The sequence below is a fragment of the Belonocnema kinseyi genome, chromosome 3 (genome assembly GCF_010883055.1).
Source record: "Belonocnema kinseyi isolate 2016_QV_RU_SX_M_011 chromosome 3, B_treatae_v1, whole genome shotgun sequence".
NCBI lineage: Eukaryota > Metazoa > Arthropoda > Insecta > Hymenoptera > Cynipidae > Belonocnema > Belonocnema kinseyi.
Genome location: NC_046659.1, coordinates 85,483,633 through 85,507,577, shown reverse-complemented (window position 1 = coordinate 85,507,577; position 23,945 = coordinate 85,483,633). Strand labels below are relative to the sequence as shown.

At 27.3% G+C, this 23,945-nt stretch overlaps 1 protein-coding gene across 1 annotated transcript in view; it reads left to right on the top strand.

Moving 5' to 3' along the window:
• The window catches only part of LOC117168727 (KH domain-containing, RNA-binding, signal transduction-associated protein 3-like), a 151,049-nt gene that overhangs the window by 124,110 nt on the left and 2,994 nt on the right, over positions 1–23,945 (top strand). Inside the window, exons 4-6 of the mRNA XM_033354456.1 lie at positions 11,412–11,724; positions 14,701–14,815; positions 22,665–22,771. Coding sequence (XP_033210347.1) covers positions 11,412–11,724; positions 14,701–14,815; positions 22,665–22,771 — 535 coding nt within the window. The remainder of the gene's footprint in view (positions 1–11,411; positions 11,725–14,700; positions 14,816–22,664; positions 22,772–23,945) is intronic.

The following is a 23,945-nucleotide window of genomic DNA, read 5'->3' as shown; positions in this document are numbered from 1 at the left end:
GCAAGGGTGCTCCTTTGTGATGCTTTTGCCCGTTTTTGAAAAAAAAATTTATTCAAGATGCTATGTAACCTCAAATATAGCAAAAAACGGTGTTTTTTGCACGTTTAGGTTACAATATCACGAAAACTGAGGGTGATGGAATTTTTCTGAGGTCGGATTCGGATTCAGCGCAGCAAAAACCTTCGGGTATACTAGGTTTTCAAGTTTAACAGTTCAGACAGGAAGATTTAATCCCAGATTCAGAATCTATGAAGGTGAATGTCTATAGTTAAAACATGGTTTTAATTATAAAGTTTATTTTGATTTTGCAAAGAATATTTGGAAACCGATGAGAATGATGTACTCTATATTCATAAATAAATAAATTTACTATTTAACATTTTAAAAGGTTCATTCTTTACTTTTTCTATACAAATCTGGAAATTGGCGATGCCTGGGTATTTTACGTTATATGAATTCACACATTCTACACCAGAAGATAATTTATTTTATAAGTTTAAAGGTGACATCATCTAAGCGTCTTCTATGTCGGCGTCGCTGCATTTGCGATTATTATAAGCAATAAAACTGTCACAGTTTCGCACCGTACTCATCTTATCGCTAAAGGACAGACGTTTCTGAATTCTCCCATATCGTATTCTTCGTTGGCGAATCACAAATTCACCATTCGTTCGAGACGCGAGAATTTTTCTCAATTTGGGGGTAGGGCTTTCAAGTAAATACGTGGATCTTCTGGAGAAAAAATGTGTAGAAATTATTTAAAAAGTACAAAAAGAATTTTTTTTATTTTAAATTTCTTCAAATTCGCTTCATAATGGTTCTGGACCGGGAAATTGAGAAACCGAGAAATGACTGGGAATTTGTTGAGGCCGGAAAAAACAGCGAAATGACAGTAAATTAATTTTTCTACAGGGAATTCTTTTAATTTTTTGTTTTCGTGAAAAGCCTTATTTAATCGATTTTGTTTTAAAATTATTGAAAATGTCTACGATTACAATGATAAATTTCAATTTTAAAACAGTTCTCATTTTAAATTTTTAAAGAATAATTCAGGCTTTACTCTTTTTACCCTATTCCCCTCTTTTTCCCTGTTTTTAAAAACCGCCCCGTTTTCTCCTTATTTCGTTTAAATGCGAACCGAATAATAGAACCCAACTAGAAAATCCAACTATTTTTTGTTAAAAATTAACTCCTTTTAATTTTACAGTTTAGCGTTACAATTTTTGTTTAGAATTAATCTGTTTTTAATAGAAAATGTAATCATTTTGTTGAAAATTCAACTACTTTCTTGAAAGTTTAATTACGGGTAAAAAATGCTTTTTATGGTTTAAAGATTTGTCTTTGAAAATTTAACTATTTTGTTTAAAATTACTTTTTGTTGTTTAAATTTCATGTTTTAGGTTTGACAATGTAAATATTTTGTAGACACATAATTCGCCTTTTCGGCTTGAAAATTGTTCAATTTGGTTTTATTATTTTTTGTTACTAAAAAATTATTCGTAGTTGAAAATTCGTCTTTCTGGTTGATAATTAATCTCTTTTATTTAAAAATGCAACTGCTTAGTTGAAAATTTACGTTTTAAAATGGAAATTTAACGATTTCATTTTTAATGAAAAATTGATCTTTTTTCAGTTGAAACATAATCTATTTGGTTAAAAATTCATGTAATTTGTTCAAAACTTGTATTTTTTACATAAAATTACCTTTTTGGTTGACAATTCATCATTTTGGTTAAAAATTAAGTTATTTTGGCATAAAATTCAGCTATTTTGTAGATATTTAACTTTTGTAGAAGATTCATATTTTTGGGTTAAAGATTTAAATGTTTTGTAGAAAATTTATCCTTTTTTAATGAAAATGTATCTTCCATTAAAAATATTATATTTTTTGGTTGAAAATCAGCTGCTCTGGCTTAAAACTCCACTATTTTGTTGATCATTATTTTTTGTAACTAAAAATATAATAATTTTATTTTTGGTGAAAAATTTACCTGTTTAGTTGGAAATTCATCTTTTTGGGTTAAAAATGAAACTATTATATTTTTTTGGGGTTAAAAATGTGTATTACTATTTATATAAGAATCAAAATGTTTTTGTTGAAAATTAATTTATTGTGAAGTTAAAAATATGAGTATGTAGTTGAGAATCAAAATGTTTTGGCTGGTGATTCAAATATTTGGTTGAAATTTCATATTTTCGGGTCGAATTTTAATCTGGTTTGTAGATATTTCGTCTGTTTGGCTTGAAAAATCATCTTATATCCTGTGTTTTGAGAGAATTTTTGGCTGTGATGTCTGCTTATTGTGAAATTGCTTAATTATAAAGGCTTTCATTACCAAAAAAAGATCAGTTTCGCCCAAATGTGTAGTTAAAATGTATTTAGTGTAATTAACGGGTAATTTACTTTGTACCAGTGCTTCCAATAAGAAATCCATTAGCTCGAAATTAGTGCTGCTTTCGTGTTATTTATTTGTGATCATTAAACGTAGCATTGTCCCTTTATCGTAATTATTGATTAAGCGAGTGCGAACACGAAGCTCACAACCGAATTTCTCGCATTGCTCTATATTGAATCGTAAACGAGAAACGCCATATAATATCTCCTTTTAAAGAAACGACATACCTTCCCGAAGAAATTAAACCGGGGCTAACATACCGAAAATTGTGCAGATTCACCATAGAAGCAAAAATAAAACTCCACTTGGAAGAAAATCTGCTCTATAACAAGGGAAAGGATACGAATTTAAAGAGAGCATATCTGTTATTTTATCTCAAGTTTGCAAATTTAAAATTGAATTAAACTTAAATCCTGGAAAAGCTTTTGAGTCATATATAAATTCTCTTTCTAATTAAATACTGTTATCAGACTTAATACTCTTTCCGGCATTCCCCTCTTTTCCCCTCTTTAAAGTAATTCCTCCTTTCTCCACTGTTTCTAAAAGCTACCCCGTTTCTTCTTTTTAATGTTTTTTTCTCTCGTTTGATTGCGAAGTTAATTATTAGAAACTTATAAGGAAATTCAACTACTTATGGTAGAAAATTAATCTTCCAACTTAAAAGTTAAAATACTTTGTTAATAATTCATTTCGAGATTTGTTAAAAATTAATGTCTCGTATTGAAAATTAATTAATTTAAAAAATTCGTCTTTTTGCAGTAACATTAATCTTCTTGATAACAAATTCAACGACTTGGATTTTTTTGTAGAAAACTACTTTTCTTGGTTAAACTGCTTTGTTAAAAATTCCCTTTTGTTGCTAAAGATTAAACTATTTTGATGAAAATATTTGCATTTGAAATCTTAGAAATTTAAAATTTTTCAAATTGAATTCACCATAGTACGTACATTCATGTTATTTAAAATAATCTGTTATTCTATTATTCCCCTATTTTCGTGAAAAATCATCCGACATCCCCTGTTTTGAGACACTTTTTGCTGTCAGGTTTGTATTATACATAATCCAACTTTAACTCAGATGCGACTTAATTTGTGAAATATATTCTGCCATTTTCCAATGCTCGGATCTCGTATGACGCGATATTCACTGAGTTGTAAAAAATGCGTTCAACTTGAATAAATCGAACATCGAAGGCATGGAAGTGAAAACTTTTACATCTAAGAAGGAAAATGTGAACCATCCCTCTTTCTTTTTCGCTGAGGAGAAAATTTTTTTTTCTTTACTATTTCTACCTTCAATATTCTTTCTCAAATGTTAAATATTTCATTTCATTTGAAATGGATATTGCAGCTTTATATAGAAGTTGGCCATAATCTTTTTGATTTTAAGTGACAAACAAATATAAATCATCACTAGTTTTGAAGCGCCCCATTTATTTAATGCAGGGTATCATGAATGAACACATCATGTTTTGGCAATTTTCCACAGAATTAATGCATTGTTTATCATCTAAATGGGGGGAAAGAAAAGCTTTCCTGAAATAACATAATGCAGCTCATTCTTGGCTCGGCAGTTCATCTTGTTCTATATTTGAAAAAGTGCAAATTTAATTCAGAGAAGTGAAAAATAAGAAATGCCCAAAATATAAAGAGCTAGTTCAGATTTTCCAACTCTTGACACTATTGTTGAGCGATGTTACTATTTTTACTATATTTAACAAAAATTACACTAATAGTATTTTCTTAAATGGCTTCTTAATGCAACTGTTTTTTCATTTACCTTAAAATATATTTTCAAACTTCTTTGCTATGTTGTCTAAAATAACATTTTCGCTATCTCAAAAATTGAATTTTCAAAGATTTCAAATGCATAAATTTATCTTCTGATTTCATATGTAAACGGAAAATTGTACATTTATATTATTAGAACATGAGTGGATTTATCACGAACTCTAATTATTTTAAAAATTGCATAACACTATTTTGCTACTGTGTTTCTGATGTTACTATTGAAACTATTTTTAGTTTATGAAATGAGTCCGAGGTCTGAACGTATCAAAGTGGATTCATTCTGAATTCTTTTATTTTCTTGAACTTCTTTAAGTGCCCCTAATATAGTAAGCTATTTGAAATTAGCGATTTGATAAATCCACTTTGTGCTAAGAAATAAAAGGAAAAAAAGAGTGAGAAAGAGAATTATCCTAGGGAAATACTAAAGCTCCCTCGTTTAGTGAAGGGTGTGATTTATCACTGTGACTTTTTATATTCAGGGGCTTCGCTTGGAACTTTTTATCTTCTGATTTTCCCTCCTCTCTTGCTAGATGTCTCTTCTACTAACATTTTCTTCTCTTCACCTTCGAGTAATGTCGCAAGGCTCAATAATATCTTATCCTAATCTCATATATCGCAAATAAGGTCTCAATAGTGTCTGTATATTCATGTACTTTTTATATCCATGGTATCGTTTTGTGTTCAAAAGAATTTTCCTGACATATCTAAAATAAATTTAACGTTCATAGGACATCAACTCAAAGTACTGAATCCATTTTGATAAGGAATTCTTTCACTGCGAAAAACGCCACTCAGTATTTCAGTTCTTTTGAGAATGAATTTTTCAAATTTTGATCGGCTGGCCAAAAATTTCACGCGATATCGAGTTGAAAACTATGGAAACTCAGTAACTTGGATAAAAAAATATATGAAACAAATTTGAGGTTTCGCTGACATGGCCCTAATAAAGATAATTTAAAATTGATCTTTTACCTAAAATGAGAATAAGGAAACTTATCTATTGCAGGGTGGTCGCTGTACCGGGAATTTTAAAAAATTAAATTTATTTTTTGAGTGAGAAGGAAAATAACGTTCATCAAAAAACCTTTTCCGATTAAGACTTTTTCAAAACTAAACAAATAATTTTCAAATTAAGTCATTGGAAATTGTACGATTTCAAATAGAAAGCCGTACTAGTTTATTGCAGGGTGGTCGCTGTACCGGGAATTTTTAAAAATTAAATTTATTTTTTGAGTGAGAAGGAAAATAACGTTCATCAAAAAACTTTTTCCGATTACAACTTTTTCAAAACTAAACAAATAATTTTCAAATTAAATCATTTAAAATTGTACGGTTTCAAATAGAAAGCCGTACTTTGATTTTTTTTTTAATTTTTTAATTTGATTTTTCAAACATTTCTAATTGAACAATTGCTAATCGAGCTTTTAATTGAAGTCCTAGAAAAATTAATCTTTTAAAATTTAGTACTATTTTAAAGTTTAAGATTTTTGTGTTTGAAGCAATTTAAAATTAAACTAAATATTTCAGATTGGAAGCCTTAACAGTTGAAATACTTTTTTTAAATAATTATAAATCGTTAAAATTTTCTGGTTTTATATTTTCAGTTTTAATTCTTCATTCTTAATCGGTTAAAAAATAACGAATTATTTTTTTAATTATACTGCTTCAAACAGTAGGTCGTATTAGTTAAACAATTGTAAATTTCGGATTGAGACTTAATAACTTATTTTCTATATTCCAACATTTTTTTATCGAGTTTCTAATAATTAGACTTTCGAAATAATAATCTTTTTAAATTAAGGAATTTTTTAACGTCCAAAACGTTTCTTATTTGAAATGGTTTATGACTATTTGAAATAGAAGGCCTTAATAATTGAATGTTTTATTTATTAGCTATGAATCATTTTAATTTCCTAGCACTGTATTTTCAGTTTTTGAACGTACTATTTCAGTTGTTTCATTTTTCAAGTTTTTCATTTGTAACGGAAATTTTTGAATCTTTAAAGGTACCTATGCATGGCAATATGAAAATAATAAGTTTTAGACTATTTAAATTGAAATAATTCAACTTTAGAAGATTGAAGAATAAAAAGCGTTCTATTTTCACAATTATATTTTGAAAAATGTTCAGTTTTAAACTAAGTTTAAAATAGTTTAATTTTGAAGGTTTATAATTGAAAATGCTTCGATTTTGAACAACAACATTTTATGAAGACTCGAAGCTCAAGTTCTCAATAACAGTTACCTTGTTTCATGATTGGATTTACGATTACCTATTCCATGAAGTTTGAAGTAACTTTGAAATTCATGGCTCGTGAGATTCGCTTTAATATCTTGATTTCAGCCTGTCTGAAAGTCTCAGAGAAGGTCAGAATTTGCTTTAGATTCTGTAGGGGAGATCGTCCTACAGTAGATAATTATTCATTTAAATCACAAATATACCTAAAACAATTATTTATCATTTTTATTTATTAACATATATAATGCCCTAACTATTAATTGAAATAAATGAATTATTTTACATACATTAGTATGTAGATTGGTCTCTCCTGTTTTCTTAAAATCGAGAAGTTTGTTTCAATGTAAAATTATATATTGCCTTTTATGTCACAAAATATAACAATTTTGCTTCTAGCGATGGTCCAACAAGTGCAGATGTTGATTATGTAATAAGTGCATTTGCACCTGGTTTATGTTTAGACGAAATTATTAAATTTAAATTTCATAATATGCATACGCAGTCCATCTTCAAAATTTTAAGCGTAATGTATATGATATTGAAACCGTGTGCATCTGCAGTTTCAGTTTAATGTGAATCAACGAGTTTCAAATAACACACGAATTTTAGCGTTTTCTTTTTTTGTTCTAACTGGAATGGAATTTATGCGATGAATTAAAGAATTTAACCATGGCTCAATGCAATAATATATAGAAGCAGATTCAATTTGGTGGTAGATTTTAATTAAAAATTGTAAGTAGGTTCATTAGGCAGTGGAGTCACTTTTTTAATTGTCTTCATAAATGAAAGTATATATAGTTCCAATTGATAGATGAGTTTGGTTAGAAAAAACAACAGTTATTGTATCGGGGGGTTTTCCCTGTTCGTTGTCCGAAAACTTAAAAATTTTTTTAAATGTTTCGACATTTCTTGAAACGTTTTAATAATCGTTCAGGAAAAAGTCAGAGATTTTGAAAAAAAATTGAATAGTTAACGTCTCTTTTGTTCTGAAACCAGTTTTTTCCAAATTAATTTTCTAAATTTTTTTGAATTCTTTTTAAATCTTTTAGGGTATTTTAAGAAATTCCATTCAAATCATTTTAAGGTAGTTTAAAGGATTTTAAAGATTTGCGGGAAGAAATTTTCAAGAGCTTTAAAAAGGTGCAAGGAATTTCAAAATATTTGATAGAGCTCAAAATATTTTAGGGTATTTTAAAAGACTTACAGGAATTTTTAATAAATTTCAATACTTTTGGTGTATTATAAAGGACTTTAAAGATTTTTGGAGAATTATTAAAACACCGAAGGAATTTGCAATAGAATAAACGTTTTTTAAGGATTTCCGGAATTATATTTTCGCGAGGTTTTATAATATTGTATGCATTTCAAAGAATCTATTCGCAGAAAGTGAGGACCTGACTTTTTGTAAATTCACTCATTTGTGTCCAACTTAATTGATTAAAAAAATGGTTTAATTCATTCTGAAGTCTTTTAAACGCACCATAGATTCTTAGGCATTTCATTCGATTCTTTTAATTTCCCTTGAATTTTTCGGAACTATGAATTTACTGAATTCAATTAATTTTGTCATATATTTTAATTGTTTTCAATTTACCTATGAATTTCATTGAAGTCTTCTCATTTTCTTTCAATTCCTCTAAAATCCCTCGAATTGTACTGAAAACAGTAGCATTTTTTGGACTTTTTAAATTTAATTTCAATTTGTTCGAATTCACAAGATTAGAATTTTGGTCTTTAAATATTAATAGTCAGGGTAAATGAAAAATTAGTCAAGGAAAAATCAGGGAATTTTGAAAATGAAATTTTGAGTTCACCCTGTTTTACCGTATAAAATTAACAATTGACCGTGAGAATACCGAGAAATGACCGGGATGTAAAAATGTTCCATCAGTTCTTCTGCCGTCCTGTTTACGAATTAAATTTGTCCTCGGATGTATAGTTTATCTATCTCCGATTTTGGAAAACACTCGCGTGATGAAGCGGCAGCAATATTTTCTTGGCTTCACGCAGAGCCCATAATTCGTGTTATGGCAGTCCGTTCTGAGATAGAAAAGACGAAAGAAGCTCTTTACTTTCAGCTAAGTGGCCCGCAGTTCGTCTTCCGTAAAACGATACTGTCAGGAGAAAATTTATTGGATCGCGTGCTTCACTTTACTCAAGTTCAGGTCGATATTATTAACATGACCATTGAACATTAGGGCTTATCTAAAAAAATCGAAGTTTTTATTTTTAGTTCTAGAATGGATGGAAACTTCATTTTTCAAGTCAAAAATACTAATTTTTTATAATTTTAAGGCTAAACAAATTTTTTAGGAGGTTAGCAGAAAAATGTAAAAATAAAAAAATAAAATCCTTTTTAAGTCGACTTTCGCTAATTTCTTAGAGGTATATCGAGTTTTATCATTTTTAATTTTAAACAATTTCAAAAATGCCCTTGAATATTATAATGATCAGGAAAAGTGGCAAATTTTTATTGTTTAATGTTAATTTCACATTGTTTTATTCTGTTTATAAAATATTGCACGTTAAAAATGTTACAAGATTAAGATTGTGGTCTTTGTCTATTAATTATCAGAGAAAATAAAAAAATTGCTCTGGGAAAAGTTAGCGAATTTTGAATTTTCGACTAAATAAATGCAAATTTTTAACTAAATAATTGAATATTCAACGTAAAAGATGAATGATCTACCAAAAATTTAAGTTAAATTTTCAATTAAAAAAAATTAATTTCTTATTAAATTGAGGAATATTCGATCAAACTAATGATTTTTCGATTGAAAAGATAAATTTTCAACTAAAAAGGATAAATTTTTCAAACAAAAGATTAATTTTCAACGAAAATTATGGAATATTCAATTGAAATAGTTACATTTTCAGTTAAAAATATAAAAACATTGCACCAAAAAACTAATTTTCAAAAAGAAGTAATACATTTCAACTGAAAGATTAATCTTCAAATGGAATAGTTGAATTTGAAACCAAAAAGATAATTTTTCAACCAAGAAGATTTAATTATACACAAAAAATTTGATTCTCATTTAAAACAGATCTTTTTTCAATCAAAAATGGTATAGTTAAATTTTTAGTTAAAAAATTGAAGTTAAACCAAAAAGACCGATTTTGAATTAAAGTGATGGAATATTAAACTGACATAGTTAAATTTTCAGTACAGAAAATTAATTTGAAATAATGAAAAAAAATTTTAAACAAGAAAATAGTTAAATACTGTAATATAAATCTACTATTACAAATGAAGAATGATTGTTATTGAATTTTATATTTCAATTTCAAAATTGCAATATAAAATTGAATAGCCGTAAAAAATTCTCTGACAATTTAAGGTTTTTCAGATAGGGGTAGACACCAAATTCGAATTACGAATGAAGCATTTTTTGATACGCCCTAATGACCATCGTTGTGCATCCTCGATGAAGCATTTGCGAGTTATCGCTCGTATTCTACAGTTGGTTAGCTAACAATTAACAATAGTCTGATCTGGATTCAATTTCATTCATTGGCCTTATCCGCTTGAACAAATATAAGCCCAATCAAAGCAGAAGTTAACCAGGAGGAGGGGTTATTTCCTATTCGTTACTATGTAGTATTAATATAATAGAGACATCTAGTTTTTTTAGAGGAATTTATTGCATATTCTTTCTGTAATCTTTACGCATTTTTCGAAAAATGGCTTGTATTGATTCAACTATCCAAATGCTCGGTTATGTGCCAAATAGAATAAAAATCCATTAAAAAACATTCAATTGATTCGTTTACTTTTCACAAAGAGTACACAAACTCATGAAACAAATCATTACTTTTGTAACATTAGGGTCTTTTGTGTTCAACGATTCAACTACTTCATGAAAAGTTGAAATATTGTGTCAAAAATTGATTGAACATTCAACTTTTTTTGTTGAAAATTATCGATTTATTTTTTATTGAGAATTAATTTTATTATCTGCTTGAAATTTCGACAAGTTAGTTGACTGAAAAATCTTTCTTGGTTGAAAGTTCAACTCTTTTCTTGAATTCTCGTCTTTTCGGTTAACCAAATCCTCTTTTTGTATTTTTATCAAAAGAAAAATTCTTTTTTAGGAAATTTTGTTGCTTTTTTCGGGTTACAAAAGGGAACATTTTGTGGTGGCTGTCCAAATTTGGTTTTTAGAATCTTGGTTTTATTTTCAGGGATTCTGCACGTTAGTTTCATACTAAATTCAACAATTTAGTTAAAATTTTGTTTTCTTTCTTCGATTAATCGGTCTTGGTTGAAAATTGACTCCTGTCTTAAGAATTTATTTTTTATTTTTTTTTATGCTTGGTAGTTTTAGTTGAAAATCCATCTCTTTGGTTGGAAATGTAACTTATATCTGAAAATACAATGGTTTTGTTAAAAATTCCACTATTTTGTTAAAAATCCATCTTTTTGGTCAAGAATACAAGTGTTTTTGGTTGAAATTTAATCTTTTTTGTTTGAAACATCGGCTTTTTGTTGGAAAATTCATATTTTTATTGAAAATTTAACTACTTGAAAATTAAACTCCTTGGTTAAAAATTCATTTTTCTGGATAATATTCATCATTTTAGTTGAAATTTCAACTAATTGGTTAAAAAAAAGTGTTTTGTTGAAAATTCGACAATTTGGGAGAAAATTTATCTGTGTAGGTTAAAAATTCCACTGTTTAGTTAAAAATGATAAATTGGTCAATATAGTAACAGTGCATTAATTTTATTTAAAAGAATATAATATTCTCCTATTTTCATGAGAAGTGAAACTATATCCCTGTATTGAAAATTTTTTAATCCAAATTCCGCACCAACTCTTAATAAAGATTTAGAAAAAAGAAATCTACAAGCTTCATTATTCTAAATCATTTTTCTTTTGCATACTTATTTAATTATATGTCTAGTACATAACGCTTGAACGCTTTTGAATATTGCATGTGATGTTATATGTTAATGCACTGACAATGAATATATCATTTCAGGAGGAGGAATGCCGCCAGTCTCTGGACGCGAAGTACTCCCACCTGTCGGACGATCTTCATGTTGAAATCGCGTCTCTAGCTCCTCCAGCAGAGGCCCATGCTCGAATCGCTTTCGCTTTGGCGGAGATTCGCAAATATCTGATACCGGACAATAACGACACAATCCGTCAGGAGCAGATGCGCGAGATGGAATATGTGGGCGAGGACGGCATGATTATGGAGGAGAGAAGACCACCACCAGGCATGAGACCTCCAGGCATTCTCAGACCAGCTGTCAGACCACCACCGGGTATGCCACCCCGACAAGCTCGACGTAAGTGGCAACGTATTTATGTAAAATACGAAATTTCGTTTTTTTTTTCCATATTATTTTCCGTTTTCCCCTTTATTAAACTCACCAAAGAGCTGACAAATCTCTTCCACATCAATGAAAAGCTACTGGGGTTTCCATTCTTTTTCTACTTTACAGGGTGGCCGCTGGAACGGGAAATGACAGGGAATTTTTTGAAACCGGGAAATGACTGAATTGATATTTTAACCGGGAATTTTACAAATTTTTAGAAGAAAAATCTGCCCAATTATGATGTCATTCAGTTTACAATTCGTAATTTTGAAATCTTTTACTATGAAATTTATTCGTTTTAGATTTTTATTTTTCAGCGTACATTTTTAATTTAAAGAATTGTAAAATACAGTCTTCAAAACTTAAATGAGTAAAAATTAAAAGCGTTTGAAGTTGAAAATTTTTGTTTAAAAAAAACATTTTCATTTTATCAACTGTAAATATAAATTATTAAAAAAATTTTTTAAAACAAAAAGATTATAAATCCCTTCAGAATAAAAGAATTTTCAGATTTTTACGTTAAAACGTAAACTGTTTTATATCGAAAGTCTTAGCCTTGAAAAAAATGTAAATGCCTGAATGAAACTTTATAAACCATTTTGAACATCAAAATACCTTCATAATAATACATTCGTTATTAAAGGCTTTTATTAAGTTTAAATTATTTTATATTAAATTATATATATTCGAAATTTTTTAATTAAGCAAAAGTATAGCTATTTTATATTTAAAAATATTTTACTGTTTATTTAAGACGAGTAAATTGAAGTCGAATATTAAAAAATAAACAATCTAAAACTGAATTGTTTGCCATAGAAAGCGTTGTATTGTTAAAATTTTGAAGAGCTTTTGAACTTTGAACGTTACAATTTTAATTTTTCTATTTGAAAAATGTTTTTTTAAAAGTGAAATTGTTGAATTTTGAAATATAAATAACAACTGAACACTTATTATTTTTAGAAAAAAGTTTGAAATGATTTAAAATAACTTACACGAAGTGTGTGTGTCGACAAAATTCTGCAGTTTTTGCGGATTTCAAATAACAAATTTAGAAGCTTTTTAAGATTTGTGAAAGGCTTCGAAAGAATAAAAAAATATTCTCTTAAGATTTCTAGGAAAATTGAAAGTGATTTTTTTATTTCGAATAATTATTTTAAGAGAATACTTAAAAAGATTTCCACAGTTTCCTAAAAATTGTTGGAAAAATTTAATAAATTATTATTTTTCGCAATTCTTGAAAGGCTTCTACATTTTTTATTTGAAATATGTAAAAATCTACTATTTGTTTTAAATTTGTTTAATTTCAATTTGTAAATAATTTTTTTTCTACATAATAAAGCCGGATTTTTTAAAAATTGTAAGAAAATCCGATTAATTTAAAAATATATTGAGAATTTCTTTAAATAAACTTAATTTGAAAAAATTTTAATACCTCAAGATTTTGAAATAAAATGTTGAAGCCTTAAAGGACGTTTAAACTATTTCAACTGAAAATAATTTTACTTCTAATTTAAGAAGTGATTAGTTAATTTTTTTTTAATTTTCAATTCTTAATGTTTCTAGCTTAAAAAAGATTAAAATAATATAGTTTTGAAAATTGTATTGGTCATTGATTGATTATATAATTTACAACAGTGAAAATGATAACGTGGATTTGTATTTTTGGTTCTGAATTTGAATCTTTGAACTCTATAATTTATAAAAGTTGAAAATTCTAAATTTTGCTGTTTATCTGCATTTCGTTTAAAATTGTTCAATTGAAAAGTGTTCGTACCTAACTTCCATTTTATACATGTAAATTATTGAGTAATCAAATATAACATTTTATAATGTTTTTTAAAGAATTTCGTTGGATTTTAAAAAATTTGAAGGAATTTTAAAACGGTATGCAGGATATCGATGATATTCAAGAGAATCAAAGGGATTCAAACGGATTTCTAGAGAACTTGAGTGAATAGATTAATAAATAATGTTATTCATGAAATTAGTCTTCGAAGATCTTTTTATAAATTCGATCAGTATGGTTTGATTTTAAAAATAGTAAGTCAATTAATAATAATTAATAATCAATCAATAATATTGTTTAATGTAAATTAAATGTAAATCAGTAAATCTGTTTTTCATATTTTTAAATGCGTTTATTTAGTTTCTTATTCAATAAATAAAGTGTAATTTTATTAAAAAGATAAAATGGTCAAGGGAATTTATCAATTTAATCGTGCTAATGTTAGTTTGTAACTTTTCTGTTTTCCATTCCAAGTTTGATAGTATATATATAAAGTTTAATTAAACGTCGCGTTGGGAAAATAACAGAATTTAGTTCGGGGACATTAAACTCGGTTACATACACTAATAAACCGAATTTTATCTAGATCGATTTTCATATAATGTAGATTTCATTTAAGGACCCTTGCCCATTTTATAATCCACCTTTCTACACATATGCATAACAATTTCCATGCTTCAAGCAACGGTTGAGTGGAGCTCTCACGGGAAGAATTCCGTGGGTGATTTGAGAAAATGTGCAAAAGTGGTTTCTTGAAGAAAGTTGAGAATCTTGAAAAGCGTTCGCTTTCATTTGATTTCAGTGGACTCTCGAGAAAATATCGTTGTCATCCTTATGAATAACGACTTGCTTTCATTTATCACAAAAACGCGAGAGAATCTTAGAGTTAAGAGAGTGGCACTTACAAAGAATCGTTTTATTCACTCTGTTCGAATATCTCATATCTGAAGGGTAGTAGTAAAGGGATTGAAGCAACACCATCGATATCTTGCGTCGTCTATCGACAGCTGGCGACAGCTCAGGTCGAATTTTCTCACCGCCACTACGGAGATATATAGGATGTTGGCGCGGTATTCTTTGGACTTGTGGTTAACTGCACTTTGCACTAACATATAAGATCGACACTGTCATTGATCTGCTTGTACTTTTTTTTTCGACAGCCATCCTTCCACCACCCCCTGCTCGCGGACCACCAATCACTCGTCCAGTGCCAGCGAAAGCAAAGGTCTTCTCTATTCTGGATCGTGCAAGGGCTGCCATGGACCAATCTTATGGGTAATTATTATTTTTTTATTATTTTATTATTATTTTTAATATAACCAACAGTCGCAAAAGGTGTGAAAATTACTGTATGGTGGTAAACATGCTACAAGTCAGCAAGTTACTGAAAAGTTACGATATTTGTAAATCTTAGGGTAACTTTGTTACTTTTATAAGAAGTAACTTGTAGCTTAGTGATGATCTTTGCAGTGACTAGAAACTTAATTTTAGTTACTTTGAAAGTAAATTTTTTAAACTAAGAGAAACTTTAAAAATCTCAGTGTGTGTTATTTAGATGATTGAAGATCATTTTTAGGGCGAGGAATCTCAGTACTGGATTTCAGGAAAGAAAAATTACAAAAAGTTAAGGTTTTATCATCGATTAAAATTAAAGCTTTCTTGATTTTGAGTTCATCAGATATTTCAAACTAGATTAACTGTCAGAGGAACTCTCAAGATTGTTTTATTGAGATTTTGATTAAATTTTAAATTGATAAATATATATAAATCAATTCTCACAAATATTAAAGATAAAAATGTAAATGGTGTTAATAATTCCTTAATAATAAACTTAAGTTTAATTCTCATTTTTATATAATATTAGCATAACATGCAAATATTCCCCATTAGTTTCCTCTTAAAGGCCTCGAAACAGTTTGGATCCTTGCAGAATGAAAAAGACCGATAAAAAATGAAGAAGGGAGAGAGCGATGGTGTGTGGATGTCTCCTTCTTTTTTCAATTGCCATATTCATTGTCTGTAATGAGTCGCATTACAGTATTATTTGAAAACATATTTCTCTTATTGTAACTCTTTTTGTGCAACTATTTTTCATAAATTCATTTTCTTGATTGTTTTTGTTTATTAGCAGTATTTTAAGGAACATAATTCATTTAAGCATCCTTGTGCAATATCTAGCATAATTTGGGTTTTTTAATGTATGTTGTAATAAAAAAATGTACTTTCAAAAATTAAACAGAGACATTAAGCCATAGACCATCTGTCATTCTCTAGCGTACGGTTCTTTTCCTGTTCTCGAAAGTTATATTCTTGGTAAACTAAACAAAACAACTATTGGTTAAGGATTCAATTATATTGTTGAAAATTCGTATTTTTTGCTTGAATTCAACTGATATGATTGTAAATTAGATTATTTTTGGATGAAATATCGAGTATGATATTTTCCATTGAGAATGCAACTATTGTGGTTGAAAATTCATGAATTTTGGTAAAAAGTTGAACTGTTTGGCTGAAAAGTAACTTATTTTATTGAAAATTCATATTTTCGGCTAGAAAATGAAACTGTTTTGTAGAAAATTCGTCTTTTTGGTTCGAAAATTAAACAATTTACTGGAATTTTTTCTTGTTTGGTTCAAAATTCGGCTTTTTCGTTTCAAAATTTATCTCTTTGATAACAAATTCTCAAATTTTTCAGTTGAAGGTTCAACTATTTTGGCGAAAAACTAATTTGATTCGGTTGAGGATTCATTGAACAATTGTTTTTATTTATATATTTTTTTAATTCAACTATTTGGTTTCAAATTAAAACCTTTTTTGTTCATATTTTTTGTTTAAAAATAAAACTGCTTAGTTAAAAGTTGAACTACAGTTTTTGTTAAGAATTCAATTTTTCGGTTGAGGATTCATAATTTTAGGTGAAAATTTATCTCTTGATGAAAATTTAACTTTTGTTTCACATTCATTAGAAAATTTAACTATTTGATAAAAAATAAACTTCTTGGTTGGAAATTTAACTTTTTTGTTGAAAATTCGTCTTTCTGGTTTGGAAATTTTTGAAAATTAAAAATGGTTCCATCTTTTCAGTTAAAAATGTATCTCTTTTCGGTTGAACATTAATTTTTTACTAAAAATTCAACTATTCAATTTTTGGTGGAAATTGATCTTTTTTAGTTCAGTTTAAAAAAATCGTTGGTTGAAAATTCATCTATTCCTGTTGAAAATTAAATTTTTTTTAACTGGAAATTTAACTATTATCAATTGTTGGTTAACGCTGATATTTTTTAGTGCAAAATTCAAGTATTTGGTGAAAAATGCAATATTTTTAGTTGAAAAGTCAGAAATATAAAGCGGTTAAAATCTAAATATTTCGCAAATAAATTGAAAACGCGCTTTTTGAAAAAAAAAAATGATTTGAAGTTGGAGAGGCGCATAAATATTCCCAAAATTATATTTTTCTTGATATTTATTTAAAATAAGATCATTTGACCGAATAGCAATTTGTGCATAATTTACCTCACATTTATGTATCCGGATTGCTATTTTTTCTAAATTTCTTCCTGAACTACAATTTGTCATAATTTCTATATTTCCGAATTATCATTTGAAATAATATTTATTTTACGTAATTGTAATTTGACATATTTTTTGTAATAGCGAATTACTAATTAACATAATTTTTGATTTTCCGAATGGCCGTGTGGTATAGTTTGTATTCTTTTATTTGAACGAAACGCAATTTTTCATAATTACTATGTTATAAAAACTGCTGGCAACATAAATTTTATTCATCTGGTCGAAAATTCAACCGTTTTATTGAACATTCGTCTTTTTGGGTATAAACTTGGTCCTTTTGGATTGAAAATTCATCTTTTTATAGAAAATTCATATTTTTTGGTTGAAATTGAATTAGTTTTCATTAGAAAGTCTACCATTATATTTTTGGTTCAGAATTAATCTTTTCGGTTAGAAATTTTACTTATTTAAAAATGTAATTATTTTGTTGAAAATTCAACTATTTTCTTGCAGTCAACTCTTTTGGTTACAAATTCAACTATTATTCTTCTATTCTAATGATCAGAATTGAAAATAGAAAAATCGAAGTTTAAGGCTATCGATTTTCAAAATTAAAAGAATTAAAAATTGGGAGTTTATAAATAGAACCACTTGTTTTGATTTTTGTAATCTTTATTTCCAAATTAAAATTTATATACAAATTTTAAAGCTTGAAACTTATATTCAATTCAATTTATTCTCTCATGTATGCTCTGGTAGGTTTTTACATATACAATAGCTTGAAATTTATATTAGAAAGGATTTAAAGTTTTCATCATTTGATTTTTATAAAATTTCTGCTCTAATTAAAGCGATGGCGTCTGCAATAATTATTTTAGATTCAATACAATCAAATATTTGTAATTTATATTTAACCTATACACTAAGAATAATAATTGGAATATTTCCCTCGATTCTGTCAATCATTTTTAACCATGCAGGAATTTTTTTAGAGCAGTAGTAAATGTAAAAGCGTATTTTGTTTTAGAAATACAATAAATTGTCATGTGATTCATTTCGATAAGATATAAATTTTTTATTCAAATGTGTATGGGAATTTTTAAAATTCTGCGGGGAATGTACGGGAATTTTATCGTAGGTCTCCACTGAACAAATCTTTGAGAGCGTAAATATTTTAAAAATAAACTTCTCGTCCGGTTGACGATATGAAAATTGGAGTGTCAGGATATACGTGCTTGGTTATTTTCGAAAGCGCTTCTGCGAAATTCGGTCCACTGTTGTATTTCGTTGTGAATATTACGACTTGACATAAAACCACTACGGAGATTTTGTGGCCGGTGCCATTGTCTTCATTCTCTCACAATCTGTAAAACGGAATACCAAATCTTTCTGTTCTCCCATGTGTTAGCCTTCCGAATTTTATAGCGTGAAAAGCAAAACCATTAGCTGTAGAATTTTTATTGTTTACCAGGAAACGAGCACGCCAGCTACGCGCGTGATTTTTTTTTCTCACACACTTTTTAAATTAATATCAATACATAATTTTTGTATATCATAGCATCTATTATATAAAATAATAGGTAAGAAACGCAGAGACAACACTTTTGATAATTGACGAAAATTGATGTATAAAACAAAAACATTTTTTGTATAGGGACTGCGAATAAATTATTTAAACTTTTTTTTCTGCAATTTTTTTGCCGGCTTAATTTTATTTTGTTACTCTATTTAGGGGGTATTTAAAAGTAACGTAAGACGAAGTGGGCTGATGGGCGGGGGTTTAATCTTACTGTTTCTTATGAATTAAAATAATAGTAACTCAATTTTTCTCCAAGTATTGGAATAAAAATTTTATCCAAAATGTTGAATTTTCGAACCAAAGAAGACGAACGTTCTAACAAAACATTAAAATTTTAAACTAAAAATATGAACTTTTAACCAAGAAGATTAATTTTCTACCAAAAAAGACGATTTTTCAACAAAATACGTAAATTTTCAACTAAATAGTTGAATTTTCAACCAAGAAGATCAATTTTTTTTACCATAAAGACGAAATTTCAACAAATTATGTAGATTTTTAAGCAAATAGTTGAATTTTTATACTGGAAAAAAATGTAAATTTCTAACCAAAAATTGAATGGTTAAATTTTCAGATAAAAAAATGAATTGTTAACACAAAAAAAGGGAAATGAATTTTCAACCAAAATTATGAATCTTCAATTCAAAAACATGCATATTTGAGAAAATAGAATTTTCAAAAAAGGAATAGTTGATATTTAAACTAAACAGATTTTTATTTTAAATCTTAACACAACAAGATATTCCTTAAGATTGTAAATCATCTTTAAAAAATGCCAGCATAACCTAGAATTGTTAAAAAAATGTTATTTTTGAAAGCTAATGCTTTTTCATTAAAAGTTAATTAACAATAACAATTTTTTATTTTAAAAAACACTAACATAACAAAAAATTATTCCAAATTGTAAATCTTCTTTGAAATATTTGAAGTGGTTTGAAATATAATTTTCTACAAGCAATATATAATTTTAAAAGGTTCTAACTCTTCTTTAAATCATCATTATTTTTGTTTGAAAATACTAATTTTAATGTAAAACAACAATGTGGCTAACATTTTTTGTTAAATTATAAATATTCTGCGAAATATAATTTTTTTTAAATTAAAAATACAAATAATATTTGACGAAAAACCTTAATATGACAGAAAATTGATTAGAATTTTCAATCTTAAAAATGTAATATTTTGAACTTTGAAATCTAATTATTTTTGTTTAACTATGTCAATTTCTAGTTAAAAAACGCTTAAAAATCGAAATTCGTAAATTCTTGAAAAGTTTTTAATGTTTGAAATCTAATAATTTGTTATTAAAAGTGCCCATTTCCGGTGATGTTTTTTGCTTAGAAATATCAAGTTCTGGTTTAAAAAAAAAACTAAAAGAACCTGACATGTTTAGAAACTTTACATCTTCTTCGAAACTTTATGGTTTTATATTAAAATTCTTTTTTTATACTAATTTCCTGAAAAAGTACAAGCACAAAATATTTATGATATTTTTAGTAATTTATGAGACAATTTGAGTTTTAATTCAACCATAAGGATCTTATTTGTGATTTTTTCTTTTACTTTGGGAAAAATTCATCATTTTCATTCATAAAAGCTCATTTTATTCCTTAAAGGATTCTTTAAAATTCTATTCGAAATATTTGTATTAAATATTACTCAGCAAAGTATTTAATTCAAAAAAATGAGTAAATGAAAATATATATCATACGTATTGTGCGTACGTATCATTTCTAAATAAAATTGTTTCCATAAAAATGGGACGAACGTCTCACGAAATAGAATAAGCTTTTTTTAATTAAAATTGATTTAGATATATTACTTTTGCCTAAAGTGAATGAGAAAAAAATTCAAATAACAATGTAAATTTAAATAAACAATGTATGATATTTTCTGCTTTATTGAAAATCCGTAAATTTTTTAGGGTTGATTTAGATTTTACGAAAATCTTTTATCTCTCTCGAACTTTTATGTCCCGCTATTTTTCTGAATAGGTGAGCGATAAGTTTTCCATTATCACTGCCTTTTTTTAATAACCAGGAAGGAAGGTAATGCTTGTGCATCAACCTCGTTGTAGTCATATCCGAACCGGGAATATGGACTATCAAAAATAATTACCGGCCATGTACATGTACAATGGTCTGAAGATTAGTGATTCGAAAATGTTCTTTGCTGAATGTGCATGTACGTGCAATCTGAGCCACGATATTAAAAGCAGATGGTGATTTAAAATGAAAACCAGACATTAAAATTATTTTGTAAATGTCCCCCATCGTCACCACCAATTATACCATAAGTGGCAGTCAAGTACGATTAAAGATTCATCTCTTTCTTTGAAAATTTCACTATTTTATTAAACATTCGTTCAATTTTGGTTGAAATTTTTTTTTCAAATCCAATCTAAATATTTCATTTTTGCTTGTATATTCTTTTTGCTCTGTTTAGTCGTCCAGAAAAATTGGGGTCGTTGAAAAGGTGGATGGACTAGCCAAGTCCAATTGAAAATTCTTAGTATTTAAACAAGTGTAAACGCTCCTTGAAACATTATAAACTTCTTAAAAAGTTAAAATAATTTTAAGATAATATAGTCATTGTCATTATTTATTAATAATTAATTCATTTTTAATAATTCATCAATTGACTTATCATTATTAATTAATTATTATATTCATATTTATTAAATTTTAGATATTGTTTCAGTCTACAATTTGAGAATTTGAAAATTTTTAATTAAGAAAAAGATCGATTCATTCAAAATCAGTAATTAGACCAAAAATATTCGAAACTAAACACGAATATAAAATAAAATTTGAAACTGACAATTTTAATTGTTCTATTTGAAAATTTTCAATTTGTAAGTATAATTGTTGAATTTTGTTGTATAAATAAATATTAAAAAACTATTATTCCTTAAAAAAAATTCGAGTAAGTTGAAAAAATATTTTGAAGTTGTAAAACAATTCACATATAATGTAAAATTTCTAATTATTTCAAATAATTTAAGCAAAATATCTATGTATATTAAAAAAATTCGACTATTCGTACAGAAATTTCGTTGGAAACATCCCTGAATGGTCTAATGCAAAACAAAATATCGATTTTTGCAGATTTCGAACAAAAATGTAGAAGCTTTGTAAGAATTGTGAAAGACTTCAAAAGAATAAAAACATTTTCATAAGATTCCTAGAAAAATTAAAAATTATTTTTTATATTAAAAAAAAAAACTTTTAAAGGACGTTAAAAAAATTAGGAATTATTTTAGAAAAAATTCAAATAATTCAAAGGATTGTTCACGTTATTAAAAAAATGCAATCGCTAATTTTTTATTTTTTCTAGCCTAAAATTACTTAAAATTATTTGCAGCTTGGTTTTTACTACTTTAAATAGTAAAATGTTTAATTTTGGAGTTGAGTTTTTTAATTGCATTGACCGTGAAAAATATTTGTTAACTGAGAAAAAAACCGGGAAATGACCTGAAATTTTTTTCTTTTATTAAAACGGCCACCCTGTGAACTTTTTTGTCGAAAATTCAACTGTTTTCTAAAAAAAAATCTTCTTTCTCATATGTAAAAATAGAATCTTTTGAATTATTGATCTATAGGTTCGAAATTATAAAAAAATATTAATGATTAAACGTTTGACTAACACTAAGAGCGATTTTTCTGAATGATATCAAAGGTTACAGTCTTTCTAAAAGGAATAGTAGTTCTCTAAAAATCTCCAACTCTTTTAGTGGACTTTCGTGTAATTTTCTTGAGCAAGATATTCTGATAAAGACAACGACGGAAATGTACTTTAGATAGCGGCCATTGCTAATTCTTGAACATAAAGATTTTATCACAAATTTTATTACTGTGAAGAAAAGAGCGACTTTACCTACTTTTATGTACTCTATGAATCTGAGTCGACTACTTTCTTATTCTATGGATACTTTTAGAGTTGCTTTTAAAAGAACCGTGTATCGATTTCTATTAATTTTTACTACTCTCGTAATTGCACGTTAAATGGTTTTATTTATTTTTTTATTTTTAGCGAGGAAATGTACCAACAACCTCCTGGCAGATACCAATCTTACGAGTACGAGGATGAAACTTTACCTCATGCATCACATGAATATTACGAAGCACCGGAATATCCAGGTAAGCTAAATAAATCAAAATGTATCAAGTGCTATACATTGATATTCTACGAATCGAAACAAAAATTAATTGGTTACTTAAATAGTGAAATTTTTCCAATACAATGAGAATTTAAAACAATTTATTCCAAATTTAAAAAAAAAATACAACAAAAAAAACAAAAAAAAACTTTTACAGAGGCAAAGGTCTATTAATTCCTTGCGTTTGTAATTCTTCATAAAAACTAAACTGGCTTGTCATTCGCGCCTTAAATACTGAAATTAACTCCCTAACTGTGATAATAAGGTTTGCTTAATTACAGACAGAGGAAAATATAAATGGAATAAAACTTGATTGATGTAAAAATGAATATTTAAAAGGATAGATATAAGTAAAATTTGTATTCATAATTAGCGTAACAAGCTAATTACGTGTATAATAGTTAGTTACTAAACTTCTCGAAAAGCGCGCGTAAGACATAGCTAATCTTATTTCAGGGTGGCTGCAGGTCAGGGAATTTTTTTTCGCCAGGGAAAGTCTGAGATTTTGAAACAAACATTGCAAAAGTTGGGGAATTTCTGTAAGAAGAACTTTATGTAATTTCCAAGAATGATCAGGACTGCCACAGTCTATTTTTAGTCACTTTTTCACTTTAGCATCTTTTCTTTCTATGCCTATTTCTGATTTTTGTTGATGGCTTTAGAAATATTTTAGAGTATTTTAAAAGAGCTCTCAAATTTGAAACAGATTTGTATATATTTTTAAGGAATTTAAAGATTTTAAATGTGTTTATAACAATACAAAGGAATTTTCAAGATATTTAAAACATTTCAAGGGATTTCAAAGGATTTGAAATATGTTAGGGTATTTTAAGAAATTCCGATAAATTTTGAATAGATTTTAATCACTTAAATTGATTTCAAATTATTTTTAAAAAGTGCAAGGAATTTTTAAAAGCTTAACAAGTTTCAAGGGATTTCAAAGGATTTGAAATATTTTCGGGTATTTGGAAATGTTTTCTAGAATTTTCAATAGCTTTAGAGAGTTTTAAAGTTCAAAAAATTTCAAAGAATTTGGAATAATTTATTTAGAATTTTTTAAAACATTCCAAGAGAATGTATAAGATTTTCGAGGATTTTAGGAGATTTTAAAAGTTCTCAAGGTATTTTAAAACATTTTTCAGGGTTTCAAAAAA